We start from the raw sequence: 22594 nt of genomic DNA on the forward strand, positions 1-22594 counted from the left end.
AGTAAAAATGAGGACATGTGTGAAGCTCCCTTAACATAAAAGTCACCGTGACATACTGGGATCATTAAAAGAAACCCCCTAATATCATTCCCTGCTCCTCCACCTAGGTAGCAGATGTTTTCTTCCATTTCCAAGCTGCCTTAGGCAGCATGGCCATTGTGCACAGCAGTTGTGCTCTACGCCTACAGAAGTAGGTCAACACAAGCAGGCCAGGAATATATTTGAGATAGAAGCTGGACAGATCTAGTTCTGCTGGGCAGTCTTTTGCTAAACCTAGGAGAAGGGGAGGGGTGCAAATGTCTTAAGCAATCTTCCAGCGAGTCTTGACTTGCTTTCAGGTGGGAGTGCACAGTGTGGAGTAGGGCTGAAGAGATGGGGAAGTCCTTCTTTATGTTCCAGTGAAAAACAAACTTGAAAGATATCAGATGCAAGAACCAGTTTAATCTGCAGGACCTGTTTGTACAATCAGCTTCCCCTGCTGGACTCTCGCCTTCTTGGATCATACATAGCTTTGGTTTTACTTTGGAAGATTCTCCAGTAAAGAACCCCTGGTCTGGGTCATTTTGAAGAGCCACGCAAAAGATTATATACTGTTACGATGAATGCTCAGTGTACACACTCCCTCCACTGTTCTTAATGACAGTGCAATGACTGGAACTAACTTTATTTACTCCCTGGGTCCCAGCCTCAACAAAATGAACCACCTAGATTATTGCATGCAGACATGGATCAGCCTGCAGCACAAATGGAAATAAAAACAAATAAAGCAAAAAGAAAATAGCCCTTAGCGTGTGTTTAGTTCTGTCACTGGCAAAACCAAAAAGAATGCAAGACTTCCATTTACATATTAGCTACTGATTAAGTAACATTGCAGAAAATCAGATGTTGGCAGTAGTCTTTTTTCATTTAAGCACAATTTAAAAAAATTCTATGCCAGCATATTATGTACAAATTCACTTACAAATAGTTAAAATAAGCAACGTAAAGCATGAATAAGATTCTAACATACAATACTCTCACACAGCCAAAGCTATTTTATTTTACAAGATGAGTCTTTCGCATTAATCATTTTCTCAAAGCTCAGTAAAAACAGCATGAACTACTTAAGCAAAATTTAAGAGACAACTTACAAAATAATATTTGCATAGCACTGTAAATCTGCGTATTTGTTTGGGGCACAGTTCTTTTTTTAGAAACTACGGTAGGTGACAGTGTTTTTTTTATTTTTTAGCAATAGTTTTTAACCAGATTCAGACACGTCTTCTCTGAACGTCATAAAAGCAAGTGTAGGAAATAACTGTAAAAATGTACAAAAATATATACACATGCACAGTAAATGTGTACCCTGTATACAGTTTTATTACTCATTAGATTTGGCTAAGGATGACAATCTGGTGCTTCCGCTTCCCCCCCAAATGACGGGTTTGTAGCGATCGGTCAGGTGAAGGATGGTTAGTGTTCTCGGAGAGAAGATCTTCGTTAAAGCTACAGTACTTGCTGGTGATCGTTATGACCGAGTAACGTGCCAGTCTGCAGAGCGTCCTGCCTCGCGGGCAAGCGCCATTCAATCGTCACGACTTAGAGCTCTGACGCAGCCAAAGCAAGGTTAGGTAGGTAGGTACGGCCTGTCTGGGTGCACAGATGCAGATGCACAGAATAAATGAGGTCTGTATAAGCATTTCATGCCTTGGAAACAAAAGTTCATTCCTAATTAACCTGTGCTGCCCGTCCTTCCTCCCTTCTCTAATTAAAATACCAACTTACCAGTTAAATCTTTTTTTTTTTTTTTTTTTTTTAATGTATGTTGGTGAAAATAAAAAGAAAAGAGAGAGAAATAAAACTTGTGTAAGACTGACAATTGGTAGTGGTGGTCCCCACATTTAAGGATACTACCAATTTAGTTAAATGCAGTATTATATTCCAGTTTCTGATAGAAGGTTTTTTTTTTAATATATAAAAGACAATGCTTCTTCTGCTAGTGATGTTTGTAAAACTTTTTAGAGATAGACAATCAACTACACTCAAGTACTCTCGAAAGTTAGAAAAAAATAACTTTTTCCAAGTTTCTAAAATTGAAGAGTAGCTTGCAACTATGGATATAACATTTTAAAAAACTACAGGTAGTGTCCTATAAACTTAGAGAGGCTAACGTTAAGAAACATGATGCTAGTTTATGGATGGCAATTCAGTGTCTTCCCAATTCCAAAAGGTGTGAGATATTTTCATGTTATTTTCTGGTGGCTAGCAAACACGACACAGACCCTGTAACACTGACTTCTACAAAATTCTCCTTCAAAATAGATAAAAACAAAAAAAACTCAGACAAAAAAAAAAAGAAATCTGTGAAGATCTTGTTACAGAGAAAAGTCAGATAAATTATTCTTCAAGATAAAGATGGGGAAGTGTGCCATAGTAAAAGCTGCACTGTGTAACGAGAGGATGGACCCTTCAAGACAAATTCTGAGCCCAACCACATGAATATGGCAAGAGTTACCTTGTAAACGGCCACAGAGAGTTCCACATTCGTATTAGAGTGGAATCTGCCTGCCCACAAACACGCCGATCTCTGGTTTACAAAGTTCCTGGCAATTATTCCATTTTTTTCAGGGCAAGAATTTGGCTGGAGCTGTGTGTGTTTCTCCTCCTTTCAGCTATGCAAGTTGCAACTCGGCATGACTGTTATCTGCCTCAAATCCCAGCTTCATGCAGTGCCGGCAGCTCTGCAGGAGCCCGTTTTGCATCAAAGTAAGGGAGCAAGCAGCCACGACAAAGTGCGTCGAAGCACAGGTTCAACATTACCCCGAAGATGGGCTTCCACTAACAGGCACAAACCGGAATGTATAACACAGACTGCTGTGAACCAGAAACTTCATGCCAAGCGGCATCACCGCATGGACATCTAGGAGACGCTGAGAGCCACGGCGCTGCATCCAGTTTTCAGAGAGACCCTAGGAATTCATTTCTCACTTTCAGCGGCGTTGGCCTGCAGCACTTGAGTGAAATGTACTTGGGCTGAGGCTGTCCGTCTTGGCCTTGGACATGCTTAGTAAATACTTCTCCAAGATGCCCAGCTCTGTGACTATTATCACACTTCAATCTGAAACACTGTTCACTCTGTAGTGTGAACTTAGCATTAAAAAAAAAATAAAATAAAAAAAGCCTTCAACCCCACACTTCTTTAAGCAAAATGTGCATGAAGTGAAAACAGTTTTGGGGTTGTCCCAGACAGGAACTCTACCTTTAGCAGTTAACAAATGCACACTGACCACCCACTGACGAGTTACTCCAACTGCCAGTGAAGACTGTGTGCTAATCCTCTCTAACTGGGTTCTTCAATGCCAGGGAGAATCCTACTAGCAGGTATTGATACCATCTGTGAGCAGGCCTGGGTAAGACTTATCTTCCCTGATACCAGTTCTGTTCTGTAGCAGCAAAGTTGTGTTATCAGTAGGCTTAAATGCAACTGTGTCTCTTCAGACCTACTAAACCCGTTGGCCAGCGCTGAAACTCAAGACGACAGAAGCTCAGGCTACACAAGTGGGCCTCGGTCACACTGAGCTGGAAAGCTCCAAGCTCCTGCTGAGCAGTCCTAACCGAACAACATGCAGAAAATACAGGCAAGCAAATACACAGACATCAGTAGATAGAGACAAGTGGTATCACACAGAAGAAGTGAGTAGGCAGATGCATTCATTTCTTCTGTGAATACTAGGCAATTAGGACAAAGGTAGTAGTCATATTCATTGGTCAGCAATTAAGTGTAGAGCCCTTCAAGATAAGTTAAAGCAGAACAAAGGAACATTGCTCATGCTCTTTGCGCCTGAGAAATACTTTACTCAGTAACACAAAGTCAATCGCAAGAGCACATTTAACCCACAGTGAGCAACAGAGTGGTAATTCCTACTGAGTCAAGACCTCTGGATACCAGTTATCCGGACACATTACGCATCCTTCTTCAGCATCAGCTTTTTCTGCCCTCCTAACAGAGATGCCATGAAGCCAGCAGTCTGAGAGCTCTCCCACCAGGTTCTTAGCAAGGCAGATGTAGGTCAACATGATGCTATCTTGAAATTACAAACCCTGCTTTGAGAGCAACATCGTTGTTCATGACAATGATAAGGCTGCCAAGACCCAGAGCATAGCCTTTGTCCGTATTTAGTCTGCAAAACCATGTATCTTCTGAGTCAATGCTGAGCTCCATGAAAATCAGCTTGCAAGTCCATAACTGGAGAACATGCTATTTTATCTAAACAATCAAGCAATAAATCAGAGTTTTGAAAGGTGGAGAGAGAAAATGCTCCTATAACATTAAGTTTGATAAAACTTACAGACAGCATGGTGGAAAGTAAAGACAAAAAACATGATATATTTTTGTTTATTATTGCTCTCAGAGGGCTTGGTAGTCAAATATACAAGCTATGATCTATTAAACAGAAGAAAATAGTGTAAGATATAAAATCTATGCTCACTTTTCCAATCTAAGCCATCTGCTAATCTTCATTAGTGACATTAACTTCAGCTATTTCCCATCATGTTAATTTATACATACTCTGTGTATGTGTATATATATTTATATATGTATAAAAAAACTTATTTGATGAGACAAAATTCAAAATGAAGAGATTTGTGCTGTTTTTATACTGTTTTGTGCACTGCTGTATATTTCAGTTTTCCAAATGGTTACTGATATGTCTGCTTAGAAGAGCAAAATTTAAGCAAATGATGATATATTTATTATATTTTCAAAAACAATGCATGACTAATAAGTTATGATAAGAAAATATGAAATGTTGACTAGTCTCCCCTTGATGTACATGCACTAATCCCATGATTCCTAAGAGGGAATTACATGCACTAAGAGGAGAAAAGAATCCCGTGAAGAGAAAGGCTACTAATTTCCTTCCCCCTTAAACATTTCCCCTCTTCTCAACATTAAGGGAGTTATTTTGGGAAGTTCTTGTCATGCCCCTCAATATACTGCATAAGAGATAAGTGTAAAGCATAGTCAACAGTCAGCTTGCTTTGCAAGCCTCGCTTTGCTGAACCAGTACAATTTAAATATATTTGTTATCATCTTCAGAAAGCAAGAATACAGCATTTGTAACATCTTTCTAACAAGCAAGAATTAAATCCATTACTGAATTACTTAAAAAAGAAGCCCACCGGTTTTGGTCCTCTGATCAAAACAAAACAAAACAAAACCAGAAAATCAGAGAGTTCTCTTTATCAGCATTTAGAAATCTAATCTGTGTTTAAGTAGAGTGCAAAAACATTCAGTAAGGAAAACAAAGTCATGGCTAAATTCTGTTCTCCTCAATTCCCAAAGCATATTCCAAATTCCACCAACATTTAAGCTTGAGCTAAGGGCAGAATTTTTGAGGGTAGAAAGCACAACATACTAATACTGGGCTGCTGGTACAGTGCTGCACTGTGGATGAGTCTAACAAAAGACAGACAACATAGGACCTCCTTCAAATCCTCTTGTTGAAAAGACAACAAATAAAAATCAAGTGCATGTTGGAACAGTGATTAATGACCCCACATAAAATTTTTTTTTGAGTTATGAAATTAGTCTTCTAATGTTTAAAAACAAAGAAAAACCTGTGGAAGAACAGGTTACATTCCAACAGTTAAGAGTAAATACGATAAGAAGGTAAATTATTACTCTCTTATCTTGGTTACTAGAGCAAAGAGGAAAACGATGATCAGTGCTTTGATAAGATTCTTTACAAAAGTGAGATAAATAGTCTAGTGGCAGCTAGGTTAAAATGACAGACCTTGAGGGTCAGCTTCTGCACTCAGCTGTATATCTGCAACCCATTTCACCAATTTCTGTGTGTAGCCAAATGCAGAATTTGGCCTTCAGACTTGAACATGTTGGTAGTTTCCATCTGTCTGCCAATAATTCTCCAGCTACGCATACAGCAGCGATCTACAAAATCTCATACTGTGCATTTGAAGGAAAAAAAAAAAAAAGAGGTACAGCCACAATTCTAATTTTCAATGAAAAAAATCCAAAAGATCAACAAGCAAAACTAAAGTTATTTAAAATCCCTGAAGAGATCCCAAACTTACTCTAGTGCTTAATAGTACGGCTCATCTTGCAATACACTTCACATTAAAACTAAAGCACAACCATGTAAAAAGTGCAGCATAGCCTATTGGTAGAGCACACAGGGTAAGATCCTGTCCCCCTTTGAATCAATGTCAAAACTCCCATTAAAAGCTCAAGAAACGCCAGTATTTGAACTCTGATTCCTACTAGCCCCTCTTTTTAGAGTTACTTCATGTAAAAGACAGCTTTTGGAAAACTATTGTGCTGGTTTCTGCTGCTGTCTCCTGGTTTACTTAGAGAGATTGGTTGAATGGGACTTCGGTGAGGACACACATGAACAGAAATAAAAAGAGGAAATGTCAGGACAATTGAATAAATTTCCTTCTTTGCACAACTCCAAATCCCACAGTCACCAGTAATTCAAAAAACAAAATAAACCCAAACAAATTCAAGGTTACACACATGTATGATGTGAAACAGGGCAAACAACACTCAAGACCAAAGTTGTATGTTGAGTTTAAACTGAGCCTTGAGCAGTTGGCAGGAGATAAGATGAGAATTTTATACCGTTGTAATATTAGTGATTCTGTTCTACAATATGTGCCGATCAGTAATATACTGCTTCCATCCAAACTCCACTATCCATTCCTTTGCATTATAGAAGTTGTAAGATGTTGCCTGAAAATAAAAAGGTATCAGTGTAACATACAAATACAATTTCACCTGTAGCTATGACAACGCAGCCTTTCCAAAATGACTCTAACCCAAAGAATGTTTTTCAGTTAATTTAAGAAGGGTTGTTTTTATCCCTGGAGCATTAATTAAAAAAACGTTGGAAAACAACAAACATTGCGTTGGCTTTAGCAAGAGGAAACATTCAGTGGCTCCTGTTGTAAAAGCGAGTGTAGTGGTCTTGACAGCAACCAGTGTGTTCAGTCATCTGAAGACGCACATGGCCATGTCCAATGCTCCCTTACACCTCCCCCCCCACATCCCCAAAGCAAGAAAAATTAGTTTCTTTTTTCCTCCAGATTTTCTCCCATAGTTTGACTACAATAATCCTTAAACAGGCAGAAAGTCGATGCTTTCTCTTCAGTTGATGCCTCCAACTTCTTCATTCTTGGCTCAAGTTTTATTCATTAATATTAGTCATCAGTTATTAAGAAAAAGATAGTTTCTAAGTGTTTTTGTGTGTTTTTTTTTTAACTGAAGTTAATTGGATACCACAGTCTGGTTACATGTGCTGAACTGCAGCTGTCAGTTATTCCTTTTTCTTGAATTCTTGGTTGCCATAGCTGGAGCCTTTTTCTATTTCAGTTACTCCTATCAGTCTACGAACTCCGAAGGAAGCTTTAAAATATAACAGAAAAATGGGAGGCATATTAAAGCCGTTAAAAGACTCAGAAAGTTGCACACAAACACACAAGCAAAACAAATATGAGTTATCCAAAGTCTGAAATCAGTAGTGTCTACAGATCACACGCTGATTTTCATCTGTGCTCCATATGAGGATGCACACTGATCACAGGTCAGATGTCACTGGAAGAGGACAACAAACCTGGATTTAAAAATATCATTAATGCTCATATGTTGATTAACTGGACAGGTAGCCTGGAAACTGCAATTCTTTTTTTCTAAAAAAAAAAAAAAAAAATCACAGACAGGATGTACAGTAAGACTGTGCTCTCCTTCCCCCCAATTTCTATCCAAATACTTTTCTGCAACTCCCGATCCTATTAATTTATACAGTGAACTTATCAGAGACAATGGACCCCATTTTGTCACTTTGGGCTTAGCATCTTCTCTCTCTCTCTCTCTCTCTCTCTCTCTTTTTTTTTTTTTTATTTTTACCTGCTCCAACAAATCCCAGGAATGCAAGGATAAGAAGAGGTGATCCACTCGCAAAAACGCCAAAGCCAAATGTGAAGAGAGGAGATAGGAGAATTGTGGCCCAGAAGAGAAAGTTTAGGAGAGTCCATGGTCTTCTAGGAGGTTTAAACTGCTGGCCAGGAAATATGCCTTCTTGATTATACATCTCTTGCAAAGCATCCTGGAAGAAAGAGAAGATGGAAGAAAACATATTTGTAATATTTGCACAAAGCAATCCAAGACTAGTCAACTCCAGGACAGCGTTAAGGACTGTATCTGAGGTAAACACTCGTCTGGAGTACTCGGCGTCCACTTCCACTGCTGTCATTTATCTGGGCATTTCTGTCTACTGCCAAGGCCACTGTATTAGCTCTTTGAAGGAAATCTTGGCCACAGTCAGAAGCTTGAAACAGTATCGGTCTCTCCGCTACCAAATCCTTTCACCTTTTCTATTCATTTCTTAGGAAGGGCAGTTTCACGCCAGAGGCCAATTCACACACTGCCTGCTCTTTTGCTGAATGCTTTTTCTTCCGGTTTTCATTTTCAGAAAGGTCAGCATGATGTAGTAAAGCACAGCAGAAAAATGCTGCATGTACAGCCAAAAAAGGAAAGCAAAGCACAAACTAACCAGCCCAAACAGCATTTTAATATGAAGCAAAGATACTGGCATCTAATTTGCCCGACGAAGCTTAAACATGCAGCCAGAACCGCAGAATTTCAACAGAGCTGTCAGATCCTGAACCGAGCCCGTAGACAGACGCAGTAATGAAACGTATCGCCCAGAAGAGCGGCAGGTGCACGTTCTGCCCTCAGCTTACGTGAATGCTCCTGAAACTTATCAAGGGTGGCTCAGTAAGGCTATTTCTCATTCCCTCCACCACCCATTTAGCTTCCCCTATGAAGGGCTACAAAACTCAAGGCATTGCTTGTCAACAACGCATCCTTCTGAGCATGTTCCCTTTCTACAGGAAAGGTATTTTAAGGATTCCAGTTACAGTTCCAGTAACAGATTGTTAGCACCACGAGATCAATATATAAAATACTCACCTACATAAATAATATCTGCCCTAATCCCCATCATCTGACACCAAAGCAGAATGGAGGTACTGCCAGCATCAGCAGGAAGCATCAAACCTTCTATTTGGAGGCAAAAGCAGAGTGCTCTGTCCAAGGAACAGAGCCAAGCAAAGTGGAACGCTCCATGCACAGTCTGCTTAGCTTAGCAAAGATGGGGCAAAATGGAGAAAGAAACCCTTTGCAAAATATATCTTAATGTTTGCTCCTCAAAATGAGGGAATTTCAGAAGGCGTTCTCACATCCAAGAACGTCTTTACAAAGGAATTATGTAATGGCATGTCTGCAATAGCCGGAGACTGGATTCAAGGACTCCAAAGGGTTTCTTGGCTCTCTAATCCTGTATTACACTAGCTGACTCACAAGCCCACCTGATGCACCAGCTAATGGGAGGGGGGAATAGGAAGAGAGATATCTACAAGATAACTTTGCAAGATATCTTTGCAAGATAACTTATCTCCCCTGAATTGTATTAGAGCTTACCTACTCAAACAGATTAGGTTAAAATGAACAAAATTAAACTCGAAATGGAATTTCTGGACACTTACAAATAACCTGCTGCCTACCTACAAGTTAAGCATAAACTGGGAAATGCTGTCATTGCAGCAGAAGAAAATCCACAAAAGTAAGGTTTCTGTGCTCCTCTGTTTTTCCCCCACACAGGAACAGCATAAAAATCAAGATACACATTTCAAGTTCACCAGTCCAGCCTGCATTAAGACTTGGCAACAGTATAGTTTTCCTTTCCCTCCCCACAGAATTTAAATCTGTCATCAAGAAATTAACCATCTTAGGGAAAAAAAAAAAAAAAAAGAATTGAGAAAAAGCTTTGAGCATTTTGAACACACTCTGACCATGGGCTACACTAGTCTCCAGCAGCAGATCTCAGGGACTGTCTGTATCATGTCACACAACTTCAGAGATATCACAGTGAGGCAGAAGGAAAGGGATAGCATGAAAGAAATGAAAGCAGAGGACAATTGTGGCTTAGAGTCAGGAGTAGCTGCCCTTGATATACAGTTATCACTCTTCTTCACTGGCTAAAATCATTTTTAGGGGAAATGGAGCTTTTAAAAATGCATGACAGAGACCCAAGAGCTGAAGAACATAAAAAGATCGTGGACTGATATTAGTCTTCCACAGCCTGGGTTTCCCTCTGTCCTTCCCTCTGTGTCCCCCATAGGGCTTCTTTGTAATTCAAGACTTACTTACTAGCTACCCCTCTTGTGGCCGAGGACACAAGCACAGGGCTCCCTCAGAGTTTCTTTGCACTGATCCTTCCAGTAGTTTGCAGAATGGCTGCCAAATTATACATAATATTCTCATCTCTTCTCTCCCTCCAGTGGAAGAGTATGCATCACCCAGTTCTTGAACACATTGCCCCCGTGAGTCTTGAAGTGGAGAAAGCAAAGCCATTTACCTTTTCTTGGTAAAGCTTATGAAGCCAGTTTGCAGCTTCCTTTTCATCTTGAGGGATATCTTCCAGAGGAAATCTCCTGGTTTATTAAAGAGAGTCAGAAAACAGAATTAAAGAAAAATCCAGGTATTTGACTTAAGACCTCTGCTAAGGAAGACCTCCCATTCAATATCGGGCACTAGCAGGAGGCATTAGAGTTCGTAAGTGTGGAGAAAATCTGGGTGTTAAACAACTCCTGATCTCCACCTAAAAACTCAAATTACTAGAACAAAAGATACTGCACAACCTCCCATCAATTTCAGAGCACATGAGTAAAACAAGCATTCCCATTAAAACTCTGATGTTCCCTCAGTGGAGCCATCAGCAGCTGAATCCCAGTGAGTTCAGACTGAGAAATTCAGAGCTGGGAAAAAAACAAACAAATGACAAAATCCAGGACAAAGTTCATTTTAATTTCTTAGTGAAGAATAAAACATTTTGGGAGGAATGGGAGGGGGTTTTAAAAATTCACTTTGTACCAACTTTAAGGAAAATATTCCACAGAGACTACATTTCTCTCTTTGCCTCTGCCCCTGCAGATTGAGGCATACAGTTCTGGGTACATACAGAAATTGTGCATAACCCTGGGAACTGTTCTGACCTCACCTGGAACCTGGATGGTTTTAGGTGTCTCTTTCTGGCAGTAAAGAGCCACTCTATTTTCCTGCATTCTTTTAATTCTGGGATATGTCGATAGCACACTCACAAATGGATCATCTCCTTTCTCAGTGGCACAACTCTCTAAGTCCTGGATCAATTCAGAGAGAAGTCACTTGGCATACGGAGAACAAGCACGCACACCTCTTACCCTCAGAAGCATTTCTGAGGAAGCTAGAACAGTCTTGGCCATCTCTTACAGCAGTGCAGTAAGAGCAAGAAAACGATCTCTGGGAGAACTCCAGGCACAATGATCCCAGATACAAATTATTTGCTACTGTTCAACTAGGGAGTACATTCCCACTAAATAAACTGAAGCCTATGAGTCTGTGGCAGCAGGGGGAAAATGTTTTACCGCATCCCATATAAAGAAGTAGAAGTACAGGGATGACCAGGAAACCTGAAAAGTGCAAGACTTTTTTCAAAGCAATGGACGGTACACTATTGTGGGCCAACTTTCTAGGACAATTCAGCTTGAAAAGCCAAAGGTTCAACTATTCGTAGTAATGTAGCAACCTCAGAGGGAGACAGGGAGTATCCAAAGCAGTGATTCACTGAGCCAAGCAGAAAGACACTACTGCGATAAAAGAAGTCAGGGATGGTTTGCCAAGGATTAGGGCCAGTTCATAAGCTCAAAGCTTCTAATATATTTCTGCATTCCCATAAAACAGTTAAACACTATTTTTTAAAAACATAATTCCTTTTAAGAGCTCTAACAGGAGGAGTCACTCAATTAATGCAAATAATGCTCAAAAAAAGCTTGGTAAGAATTCATTTGCTGAAAGCTCTGCTAAAGTTGTCACTCTACTGAGATCACCACAAGAGGGTACTCACAGGAAGAACATTTGGTAATTTAGATAATGATTTCTATTCTCCTGGAGCCAGTCAGAGGGAAGACTAGATCATCTGTAGACAGGCTAAGCTTTTTACCTCTGTACAGGTAACTGCATATACCTCTCACCAAAAAGCAAGCGATTACATGCTTCCTTTCCTGACCTAGGTCAAGTTTGTCAACACATTATGGACACAATCCATGTTCAGCAAAACTAGACTGTAAAAACAGTTTCTTCAATATCATGGTACCCTCCCCCAAAGTGGAGGAAAAGTTTAAGTGTAAAACAGTATCTTGAGAAGCTTGACTCAGGTTACAAGCATCTTTTAAAATCAAAGTTATCAGAACAACATGGTCATTATTTCTTTAGTAGGGTACAATTAGTAATCTCACCTGGCAACATCATTACTCTTCAGTAGAATTTTATGAATCCAAGACTACTGAAGGCTACATTCCTCCTCTTTCTTCCCACCATCTCACCAATAAATAAGACCAACTCCCATCTCAATTAGCACGTTAGAGGATATTTAACTGGATACAGCCACTCTTCAGTGCATAATTATACATATGGACATCCACACATACGTATCCCAGACTAGTTAGACATGCAATGCACATCTACTGTCAGTATGGGATTATATGTGGCAAATGCGTAACGTGCTGTTTTGCTAGCTGGTTAAGTTGCTCACTTTACAAATCATCCACTCCTCATCAGGAATATCCCTGCCAAGTGTGAATCTCTCTCCCCATCATCTCCAGAGTATTTCCACCTGAAAGACTAAAATCTCACACTAAAATCTTGCACAGTACCAGAGAGCAGCACTGGAACGACTGTCCTTCCCTATTCAGGCTGCAGCACTCTGCCTTCCCTGGGCTAGCTTTCTACCATAAAACTGTTCCTGCCATATCTAAACACCACAGATAATCACGTGTGTTTCCCCATAGCCTTTCACTATTGGAGGCTCTGGCATGACACATCTGCTTTCATTAAAGGACAGTGGCATGCATCTGCAGTGCACAGACCCAAGGCCAGGTAGGTGGAGTGGGGGAAGTGGCAGTTTTTATTTCTATTTTTTAAACATGATCAACCTCTTTGCTAGAATATTTTCCAAAGCGAGGGTTAAGCCCTCAAAGAGGCACAAATGATGAGTTGTCAAAAGAGCTATGGAAAGTCCAGGACATTTGTGAAGTCCAAATATAAAAGAGAAAAAGAAGTTCAACAGGAAAGGTCAAAGCTATTACGATTACCAGGACACCGTCAAAGCTGAAGGCTATAAGCAAAAATCGAGAGAGAGTGAGAGTGAATGTGCGTGCGCGCACACATGTGCATGCATATGTTGCGTGGAGCAAGGTGTTAGGAGTTGCTCTGATAGGCAAAAGTCCAACTGTGAGGAATGAACCACTGCATTCACATGACGTTTGAATTTCAGTAGTATTTAACTTCTAATCTGCTATAATCAAACCATGTGAGAAAAGGAGAGAAACTGGCACAGTAAGGAGCTTTACACCACTTATTACAAGAGACTGCTCCTGTTGGACAGGCTATTTGTACTACACATATGCTCAGAAAGGACTGTGAAGGGGACAGAACGCTTGGTTTTCTGTTCCCAGTAGAAAAAGGAAAACGACAGACAAAATCTGAAGAAACCCTGGAAAGACAGTGTGGACATACTCAGGCTCAGAAAGTCTACTCAGTGCTCTCTGTTCTGCTGGGTGATGTCATTGGCTCTCAAACACAGAAATGAAACAAAGCAGGGGGAAAACAGAAGGGTCTTTGTGGCCTGCAGAGAAACTTGAAGGACAAGGAAAAGGGGACTATGTCAGAGGACATTTCCTTCCGAAATTTGAATACACTTCAAGCATCTTAGAATTCACCTCCATCATGATATGCTCACCTTACACACATATCTGCTTCGTATTTCTTTCCATAAAGAATTCCTAATAAAGAAGGATTCTTGTTTCCTCTGAAATTTAGTGTTACATCATACACTGCTGAAACTGTTGCAAAAAAGAAAATACGACTGTTACATCAGCATCTCTAGCAATTGTGTTGCCAGTATCTTTGCATTAGACAGCAATAGGGCCTCATAAAAACCTTGCATTAATGATGTCAGGTAGCAGAGTCCTTCAAAATACATAAGTACAAAATGGTTTTTATCTACATCAGTCACCTGACATTCCCATCTAGACAGCACGTGTGCTACCAAAGACAACAAAACTTGATGAACTAGGCAATAATGACATTGATGAGGAGTTTATTATTTAAAACTAATAATTTGAGTTACATGGCAAAAACTTAAGGTTTCAAAAGCTGAACATTTATTATTGCTAACTTACTAATTGTAATGGACATAACAAGAACTAAGAGCACTAAACCATGCTATACAACACGGTATACTAAATAACATACTGCAGTTAATGTTAGGAACAAATAACAGCTTGCCAGTACCTGTTCCCCTGAGACACTGGACAGCAGTGGTGAAACCTTTGGTTCTGGGCAACAGATGATATTTCAGTTTAGGTAGCCCCTTGGATTCAGCTACCTCCATACTGATACGATGCTTGGTCTCTGTAAAACGAGTTCCTTCACAGTACAGGAGAAACTAGTACAAGACAAAAGGAGAAAACAAAAGATAACCTGTGATCACAAGAAGAAAACAAACAGAACATTGAAAATTTTTGCAAGATACACATGTGCATCCCCCCCGCCCCCGACTCACACACACACACACACACACACACTTCATTTGCCTAATTTGTATCAGGCATAAACATCACCTCATAACTCATTCACAATAGATGATATATGAATCTAACAATACAGGTCCCAAATTTAAGACTAATGGTTATACATGAAATGTTCACTTGCAAAAAATAAAGAGCTTTGGCTGGTGCTAGACTAGACTACAAATCACAGAAAGCAATCCAAACATCAGTACCCAACCACTTCTGGAAAAAAACATTAGTCACTAACCACCTCATTTAAAATTTGTTGTATACAATCAGAATTACTCATCCGATGACAGACCTGTCTGCCTGAAAGCTTTTCTGTTTTTTTCCCCTATATCAGTTGTATTCATAAAAAGTGCTGTCTTCCCTAAAGCCTTTACCTTGCTCATCTTGCAAATCACCAGTCTGACTGTATTAACACCAAAATCCTCCCATACTGACTTCAAGCAGCACAAACATGGATCTGTCCTTCTCCAGCCTCTGTATTATCTCTGCTATACTTGCAAAAGAGACCAGCAACAACAACACAAGGAGCAGACCAAACTCTTCTGAGGACCTCAGAGTGCATTTCTGTTTACCCCTGGCCTTTTTGAATGGTGGACCTTGTACCCCTCGTGACTTCATTTTACCTCAGAAGCACTGCTACGTTCTAGAGCACAAACCTTTGCATCATGGACAGGCAACGGGCAGGGGAAAGGGAAAGGGAAAGGGAAAGGGAAGACTGCTACTGCCCTTTCCCACAGCAGGCTGGTACAACACTGTACTGTTGCAACTCAAAAGAAAGGCTTGCTGAATGAGTCACTATACATGTTGTTTGCCAGTACTGTGGTGTCTTGACTTTTTCTTTGTAGTATATACACATACCGCGTACCATAAAAGGTAAGTTAAATGAACGTTAAAACTGCAAAGCCAAACACAACAGCTAGAAGTGCCAGAGCACAGTGGCAGAAGAGAGCCTGGCCTTGCAATCTTCATTTGGCCCTTTGGGGAGTATTCATTACGAACACCTAACCCATTTCCACAGACGGGTGGCTAGGATAGCTCAAGGCAGAGCGTGTAACGCTCCAGCCTTGGTCTACACTCTTAAGTTCAAGCTCTTTTTTATATAACATCCCCATCCTGTCTACTCAATCATGCAGTGATCCTTCTGAACTAAAGCATGGGACCCCGATACAGACTACATTGCAATGCATATGTGAAAAGAAACCTAACGAAGGTTGCACAGACAACCCTAATTGCAACATTTAGCATGCACAAAAATTAGGAAATCTATTTATTCAAGTCAATTTTAATCATGATTTAAATTACCAAGCAGGAAGTCTTAATTTAAATAATCAATGCTAACTATGTTTTGCATTTATATTTTTTAGCTGTTTTCTCTAGAGACTAGTCCTTGGCTTTCAACAGTAAAACCATTAAAATGTATAGGCTGACAAGTAAAAATACAGTCTTGACATTTTTAATTGGTAGGTTTTTGCCTTTTTTAACTACTCAGGAGGATATATTAAATTTTATTCATACCTATTTATTCAAGCAATTAAGTAGTTTAAAACACACTATCCCTATTATTATTCTTTATATTTTTGTAATGATAGAAAACCACAAACGGTACATTCACTATGTATTAGTTAAAGCTTACTATTTCACTATTTTGACAAACTATTGGATAACACTGAAATTGACTTAAAATGGAAAAAACCTTAAAATGTTTTATCAGCTAAAAAACACATTAAATGTGCTGCAAAACAGTAATTTTATCAAAATATTTGCATTCAAAGCTAAAAGAAGGTTCATAGGTTGATTTTACTACTGTATTATTGCAGTAAAATCTAATGACTTTGCACATCATGAGCCACATCTGTTTCACCCTTGATTTCAAATAGTGTCAAAATAAAAATGAAAAGCATAGCTCTAAAAGCAAGTGTAAAATTATTATTTGTTTTCATGGAGACTTTCTGGGAAATCTATAATTTTATAGATCAAAAAATATAGATCAACACAAGAATGTTCTATCAAAACCTATGCCTGTGCAAACCTCCTCCCAAAATACATACACACTTGTGCACTTTTCCAAGCAAAAAACATTTTTGTTTGTGTGCCTTTTTTAGCCTACCTTAAAAAATTTAGCTTAAGGTTATATAGACGGTAGTCAAATATGGGCTGTGGTTTTTTTTCTTAAACAAAAAAAAAGTAAAAAGAAGTTAAGACATAATGAGCAAACATTATACCAACCTGATTTATAAATCATCTTCAAGCTTCTAATCATCTATGCAAGCTTGAGTTGCCTTCCAAATGACATTCCTTCCTTAACCACACGCAAATAGAGCAACTCTTTACAAGCATGCCCCCAAAACCTCCTGAAGCAAGGCATATGTTTTTTTTTTGACTATGTGCGAAGGAAGCAGGGAGCAGAACTCCCCCCGACATAAGGCAACTGTGCCACATGAGTACTTCCTTCATCAATTCACTTCTAGCACAGCTGATACTATAGGAGAAAGCTGACACTTACCCACATATATTCAGGATAATCAGACAAACGTTTTAATCCTTCAATTACTGTATCTCTGTCTTCTTCCCATTTCCTTTTGCAGAAGACAATCTCAAGGAAGTACCATGTCCAGCCAATTAGGGGCACATATAATAGTTCTCTTTTAGCAAGAACTTTGGAACTCTTGGAGAAAAAAATAAAAACAACAATCGAAAAATGTCATTTGCTGATTTATACAATGAGACCAAACAAAAACGCTAAGGTTGAGATGACAGAGACCTAATGGAGTTGCATATGAAAACCCAAATGCAAAGAAACCAAACATGCATGGGTTTAAAACAGACCTGTAGTCTTCAGGACAAAGGGAAAGCTCATGACACCACATACCCCTAGCACTCCAAAGCGCTCCGTCATAGTCCATCCGCACAAGAAGTCAATTTCAAAATTATGATTCAAGATGATGATGACATGTTCTTTCCCAAAGGTATTCACTGTAGCCTGATCGGAGAACAAGGTGCACTCTGTGCCTGACCACCATTCCAGCAACATTACCAACTCTGACAAACATGATGGAGATAGAGAGATGAGTTAGATGTGACATTTACAGAAAGCATTTACCATTTAATCTTCAGCCCGATTCAATAACCAACTTTTTCTGACTCCCAACACCACTTTCACCTTTTCAATCCAATCCACTGCAAATGAAATGAAAGCTTGGACAGGTAGAGACGAGATCACACAACTATCCTTATGCAGTATTTAGGCCACTAGATATGTATGTTATGAATAATTCAGCAAGTTTTTAAACAGTGACAAATTTAGACATTCTATTATGAATATGAAATGTCATGATCACCAAAAGAAAAAAAAAATCTGCCTGAAAAAAGACTGCTGAGCTGTTGATTGCTCCACTGAATGAGTATGCTTTCTCCCAGGTGGAATATAAGTTATGCACAGATTCAGCCTAATGCTTCTACTCAGCATGAAACAAGCTTTATGGAGCTTATAGACCAATAAAGAGCTTTTAAATGGATATGATGCCATAGACCTTCTGCAATAGAGTTTATCATTAGAACACAGGACTTACATCATTCAACATTATGGTCATCAACAGGGAATCAGAAGCACCAGAAGATGAGGCTAATTTATCAAAATAACTAGGAAAGGCCAGGAATAGTAGTTGCCTTTCTTCCTCTGCCTTCAAGAGAAGAAATGAGTCCTTTCACCTCTGTCTTCTTCAACTTTTCAAAATTCCAGCGTCTCTCTTACTCCATTATGTACATTTTCTTCATTATCCTCTCTTATTTTTCACCTCCACTTTCTTCGAAAGAAAGAAGAAAGAAAACTCCACCGAAGTTCAGCATGCAACTAATGTAGTTGCTATGGTTAGCCTACTTCTCTAATTTCAGTACCATCAGGTAGCAGAAGTCATTACTTGTGTCATAAGAGTTATAAGAAGTGTGAGAACAGTTCATCCCCCCAACAAGATGATTGGCTTCCATGCATACTATAGTCCACTGGCATTTTCTCATTTCAATTAGTTATGGATACAATAAAAATTTGGTTGCAAAGATATGACACAGTTGAATTCTAATTCTTCTTACATTACTGTTACAAACTTGCAGGGCCAAATTAGAAGGAGTCCTCTCAGTTCTTTATATCAGGTTTTGCTTCCCTGCATATTTCACCTTTTTATGAGAAGGCCCTGGTTTTGCAAAATGTAGTAGTTCCTTCCTGCACAAGGGCTTCTGATCAGTAGGATCACAATACCTCTTCCATGCTACTACATATGATTGGATTCCATTTTGTACTACACCAGAGAGAAGGTAAACTTAGTATTAGGTGAATAGCGGGGAAAAAAAATACTGTGATCTGCTGAACAGGCACAGCTTCTTCAACACTAGTTATTTCATTCATATTCCTTGTATGCCCATGTATCTACGAGGCCATTATCCTGCAGCATTTTTTCAAGACTAACTTATTTGGAAGCAGAAGAAAGTTATGCAACTTGTTGGTCAAGGAAGTATAACCCTTGCCAACTGAAATTAAAGCAACGAACAACAGCTTATACCAATTAGTTTTCTGTCATGTCTTTCTAGCTTTGTCTCCTTTGGGAATGATGTGGTCATCTACCACTCTTGCTCGGATTATCCTGGCTCAGTGAAAAGGGAGGACAGTGAGAACACCCTCACTCCAGAACTACACGCTTGCAGGTGCTCAGGAGAGGAGACTACATTTAGTGTGGGACCCTGAACAATTTCCTTTTACATTGTTCTCTTCTTACTGAGGACTAACATCTCCAACATCAAATACACTTGTATTTATTCTTGATAAGAAAATGCAAGTTTTTCTTCCTTAAGATCAGGGAAAAATTCTTTCGAAGCAGGCATGGATGATTTGGTGCAAGAGTGTTCTTATATTACTCCTTCTGAAACAGTAGAGGAAGCTTTGCTTAGAGATTTGCCAGAGTTCATATTAAAACAGAAGGGTTGATAAGCTGGAGAATTAATATGAGGAAACAGATTGTCCTTTACAAGTGTACTGATAAATTATGTAATTATAACAAGGAATGGGTTCATTTCCTTTTTTTTCCTTTTTTCTTCTTCTTTTTGGGGTGTGTGGGTTATAGCTATTTTGTATAGTACTGATCCTGTCACTGCTACAGCAAGCCTATTCTTTCAAGCAAAGTGCAAGTAAGACTTGCAATGTTTCATGTAACCATCACTGAGAACAAACACTTTACTACCACCAAAACCTTTCCTGTGGTCCAGATTTCAACGTGCCAAAGCAAGTGGTCTTATGGCCTCACAATCCATCTGGGAACAAAACAAGTAAAGAAGATGAGCCATGGCTCATCTCCCAGCTCTTTTGAAAGGTAAGGACAGTCATCTTAAAGTACTAAGATTCTGGGAGATCATATTTGCAACTAGACTAAACTAAACACACTGTGCTATCCAAAGGCATGAGCCATCTGAAAAAGAGTTGACATGAGTAAGCCTGGAATACAGATTTTCCTTCATGAATTATATATGTGAAGAAGTGTTCACTTTTAGTACAGAGTCTGATAGAAACCTCCAGCACCAATTTACCCTAGCATGGTCCTAGCAGGAGTGACAGATGGAAGAGACATCTTCCCCTAACCAGGCAGCCCTGCCTTAGGGAAGAGGCAGGCCCTCAAGGGCAATCTGTAAGGCACTGCGATGTGCTCGCTGGCTGAACAGTACCCCAAAATAAAGCCATTTGTTTCACAATTTAAAAATCAGATGTTTCTCAACTGTGACTGGCAAACTAGAGCAGATCGTGGCACAGCACCATGAGGACTGCAGGTCCCTCCAGCCCAGCTACCGCCACCAGTACCACTAGCTGGCCATCCCACACAGCAGTGGAGGCAGCACGTGCTCCGTGAGACCTAAGTGGGACGTATGAAGCAATGTGAACAAACTATTTGCCTCGAAAAAGTATCAAAGTCATAAAATAATCAACCTGGAAGGGACCGTTGGAGGCACCTAAATTCAGTCCTCCCCAACTGACAGCTGTATCAGCTGTGCAAAACCCATGCTCAATGGGTGCTTGCTGCAAACAGCAGCTCTCAGCCCAGAAATAACCCACCAAAGCAGGTGAACATACGTATGTGTGTACGTGCATGCTGGTAGAGCCATGCTGCTGCTCCCAGGGGAGCTCCGGCTTCTGGCTGACGGTGCATCAGGTTGCAGTGGGTTGGGTTAGGAAGGCTAAAAGTTGGCCAGGGGTGATGGCTACTGCAGAAAGGCAGGATGGGACATGCTGAAGCTTCTGGTGTAAATTTTCCTTTTGCAGGAGAAAGATGAACTGCAGACTTGTGCTCCCGCAGGGATGGGTTGTGGGGGTATGGCTTACCCCTGTTTCTTGGGCAGAGCAGTGTGGAGAGAGAGCACATGTGTGTGGCACAGAGAGAGGGTTCAGCTAAAGAGGAGGAGTGCACACAACAAGTTTGAGACCACTGGTCCATCTCGTCCTTAAGTAGGTGAATCACAGCCGCCTCAGGTAATTGCAGTGCTTCTTACTGTTACAAAATTTTCAAGGCCAAAACACATTTCTCTTGCTGCCTTTTCTTTCTCCCCACCTCCCCCTCAGTATTTACCACGGACATGGGAGAGAGTTTATCTCCTTCTCCTTTGAAGCCAAACTTTACATATTTGAGATGAGATATAGTAAACCTACAGCCTTATTTTCTGTAGACCACAGTATATGTACACACACATGTATACCTATGGATCTATTCCTGTGCACACATTCCTCTGCCAGATTAGCTGAGCAGCTTTTGTTAAAGAAAAACTACTGTAAGCAGAGCTCTCGCTCTGCCTAGATCAGTATTATCAGCCTAAAAATAAACATTTTGAAAAACGTAACTAAAATGTAACTTCTGGAATAGAACACCAAACTACAGAGTCACTGCCAAAAGGCTCCCATGTAACAGAATATATTTTAGCATGAATGGCAACACTTGAAATATTACATTTACAAGGCTTACTTATTTCATTATAAATCACAATTTGAATGCATGTTCTGTCAGCGCTTCCATTACAGGCCATCATCACTGTTCCAGCCCATGTAACTTTTACATTAATTTTCATAGTTTAATTTCACACTCATTTAATTTATAGAGTAGGCTATACACAAGGGGTTATTCCAGATGCAATCCAATTATCTGCTCTACTTTTCTGGACCTTTTTGGACAACAGTGTACGATATTTTCAGTGTACACAGCAGACAGACAACAGCATTTAAAAGGTGATCTCTGTACACACACAGTGCTAACTTGGAGAAATCAAGAGTCTGGATCTACAAACCTTATAGTTACAAGCAGCACATATCTTTAGAAAAGCCAGACTACTTAAGCAACAATAGTTTTCAGGATAAGATCAGGCTGTAAGTTATTAAAAGGACATTAAGGATTATTTACAAACAAAATAATCAAACAAGAAAAATCACATACACCTCCACGCCCCCCTCAACTATGCTAATTTTAGTTACATATACTTTTTTCCATTATAAAACCTTTTCTCCTGACAGTTTGCCTGCCATTTTCTACTCAATCTCCTTTCTCCAGTGCTTCTTAGCCTGCAGTTTGAACAGGTGGGATAAAAAGCACCGGAAGGACAAGGACAACAAGCTTAACAAGCAATTTAGCTAGATACTTCAGGGAATTTTTGTTGGTAGTACTTCACATCAATGATTTTAAAAATATGGATGCCTGTTAGCGGCCTGCTCAAATATAACTTAAGCACTCACTTACCCAAAGTGCTCAGCAACTCCCACTAAGGTAAGTGGTCATGTACATTGGGAGAGGATGGAGAATGGAAATGAATTAGATGATTCACCACTGAAATAGGAGCTGACATTTGGATTAAGAAGCCTTTTAAACACTCATTTCAGAAATCCAATGTCCTCTTA

The 22594-nt window shown here is 39.7% G+C and overlaps 1 protein-coding gene across 4 annotated transcripts in view; it reads right to left on the reverse strand.

The window, feature by feature from the left end:
* Nucleotides 1-1016: 1016 nt before the first annotated feature.
* AGPAT3 (1-acylglycerol-3-phosphate O-acyltransferase 3) overlaps nucleotides 1017-22594 on the reverse strand; it is a 70166-nt gene continuing 48588 nt past the window's right edge. For 3 of the 4 annotated variants that reach the window (XM_085297931.1, XM_085297930.1, XM_085297932.1), the window contains exons 3-9: nucleotides 17549-17718; nucleotides 17183-17344; nucleotides 14393-14546; nucleotides 13839-13941; nucleotides 10419-10494; nucleotides 7907-8105; nucleotides 1017-7405 (exon numbers count right to left, since the gene is read on the reverse strand). In XM_085297931.1, the coding sequence (XP_085154057.1) occupies nucleotides 7317-7405; nucleotides 7907-8105; nucleotides 10419-10494; nucleotides 13839-13941; nucleotides 14393-14546; nucleotides 17183-17344; nucleotides 17549-17718 (953 nt within the window). In that variant the 3' untranslated portion in view covers nucleotides 1017-7316. Of the gene's footprint in view, nucleotides 7406-7906; nucleotides 8106-10418; nucleotides 10495-13838; nucleotides 13942-14392; nucleotides 14547-17182; nucleotides 17345-17548; nucleotides 17719-22436; nucleotides 22530-22594 lie in introns of those variants that run through there. The other variant, XM_085297933.1, reaches the window with a different exon arrangement.

Source organism: Rhea americana, unplaced genomic scaffold (assembly GCF_003343005.1).
Source record: "Rhea americana isolate MKP2758 unplaced genomic scaffold, rheAme1 scaffold_132, whole genome shotgun sequence".
NCBI lineage: Eukaryota > Metazoa > Chordata > Aves > Rheiformes > Rheidae > Rhea > Rhea americana.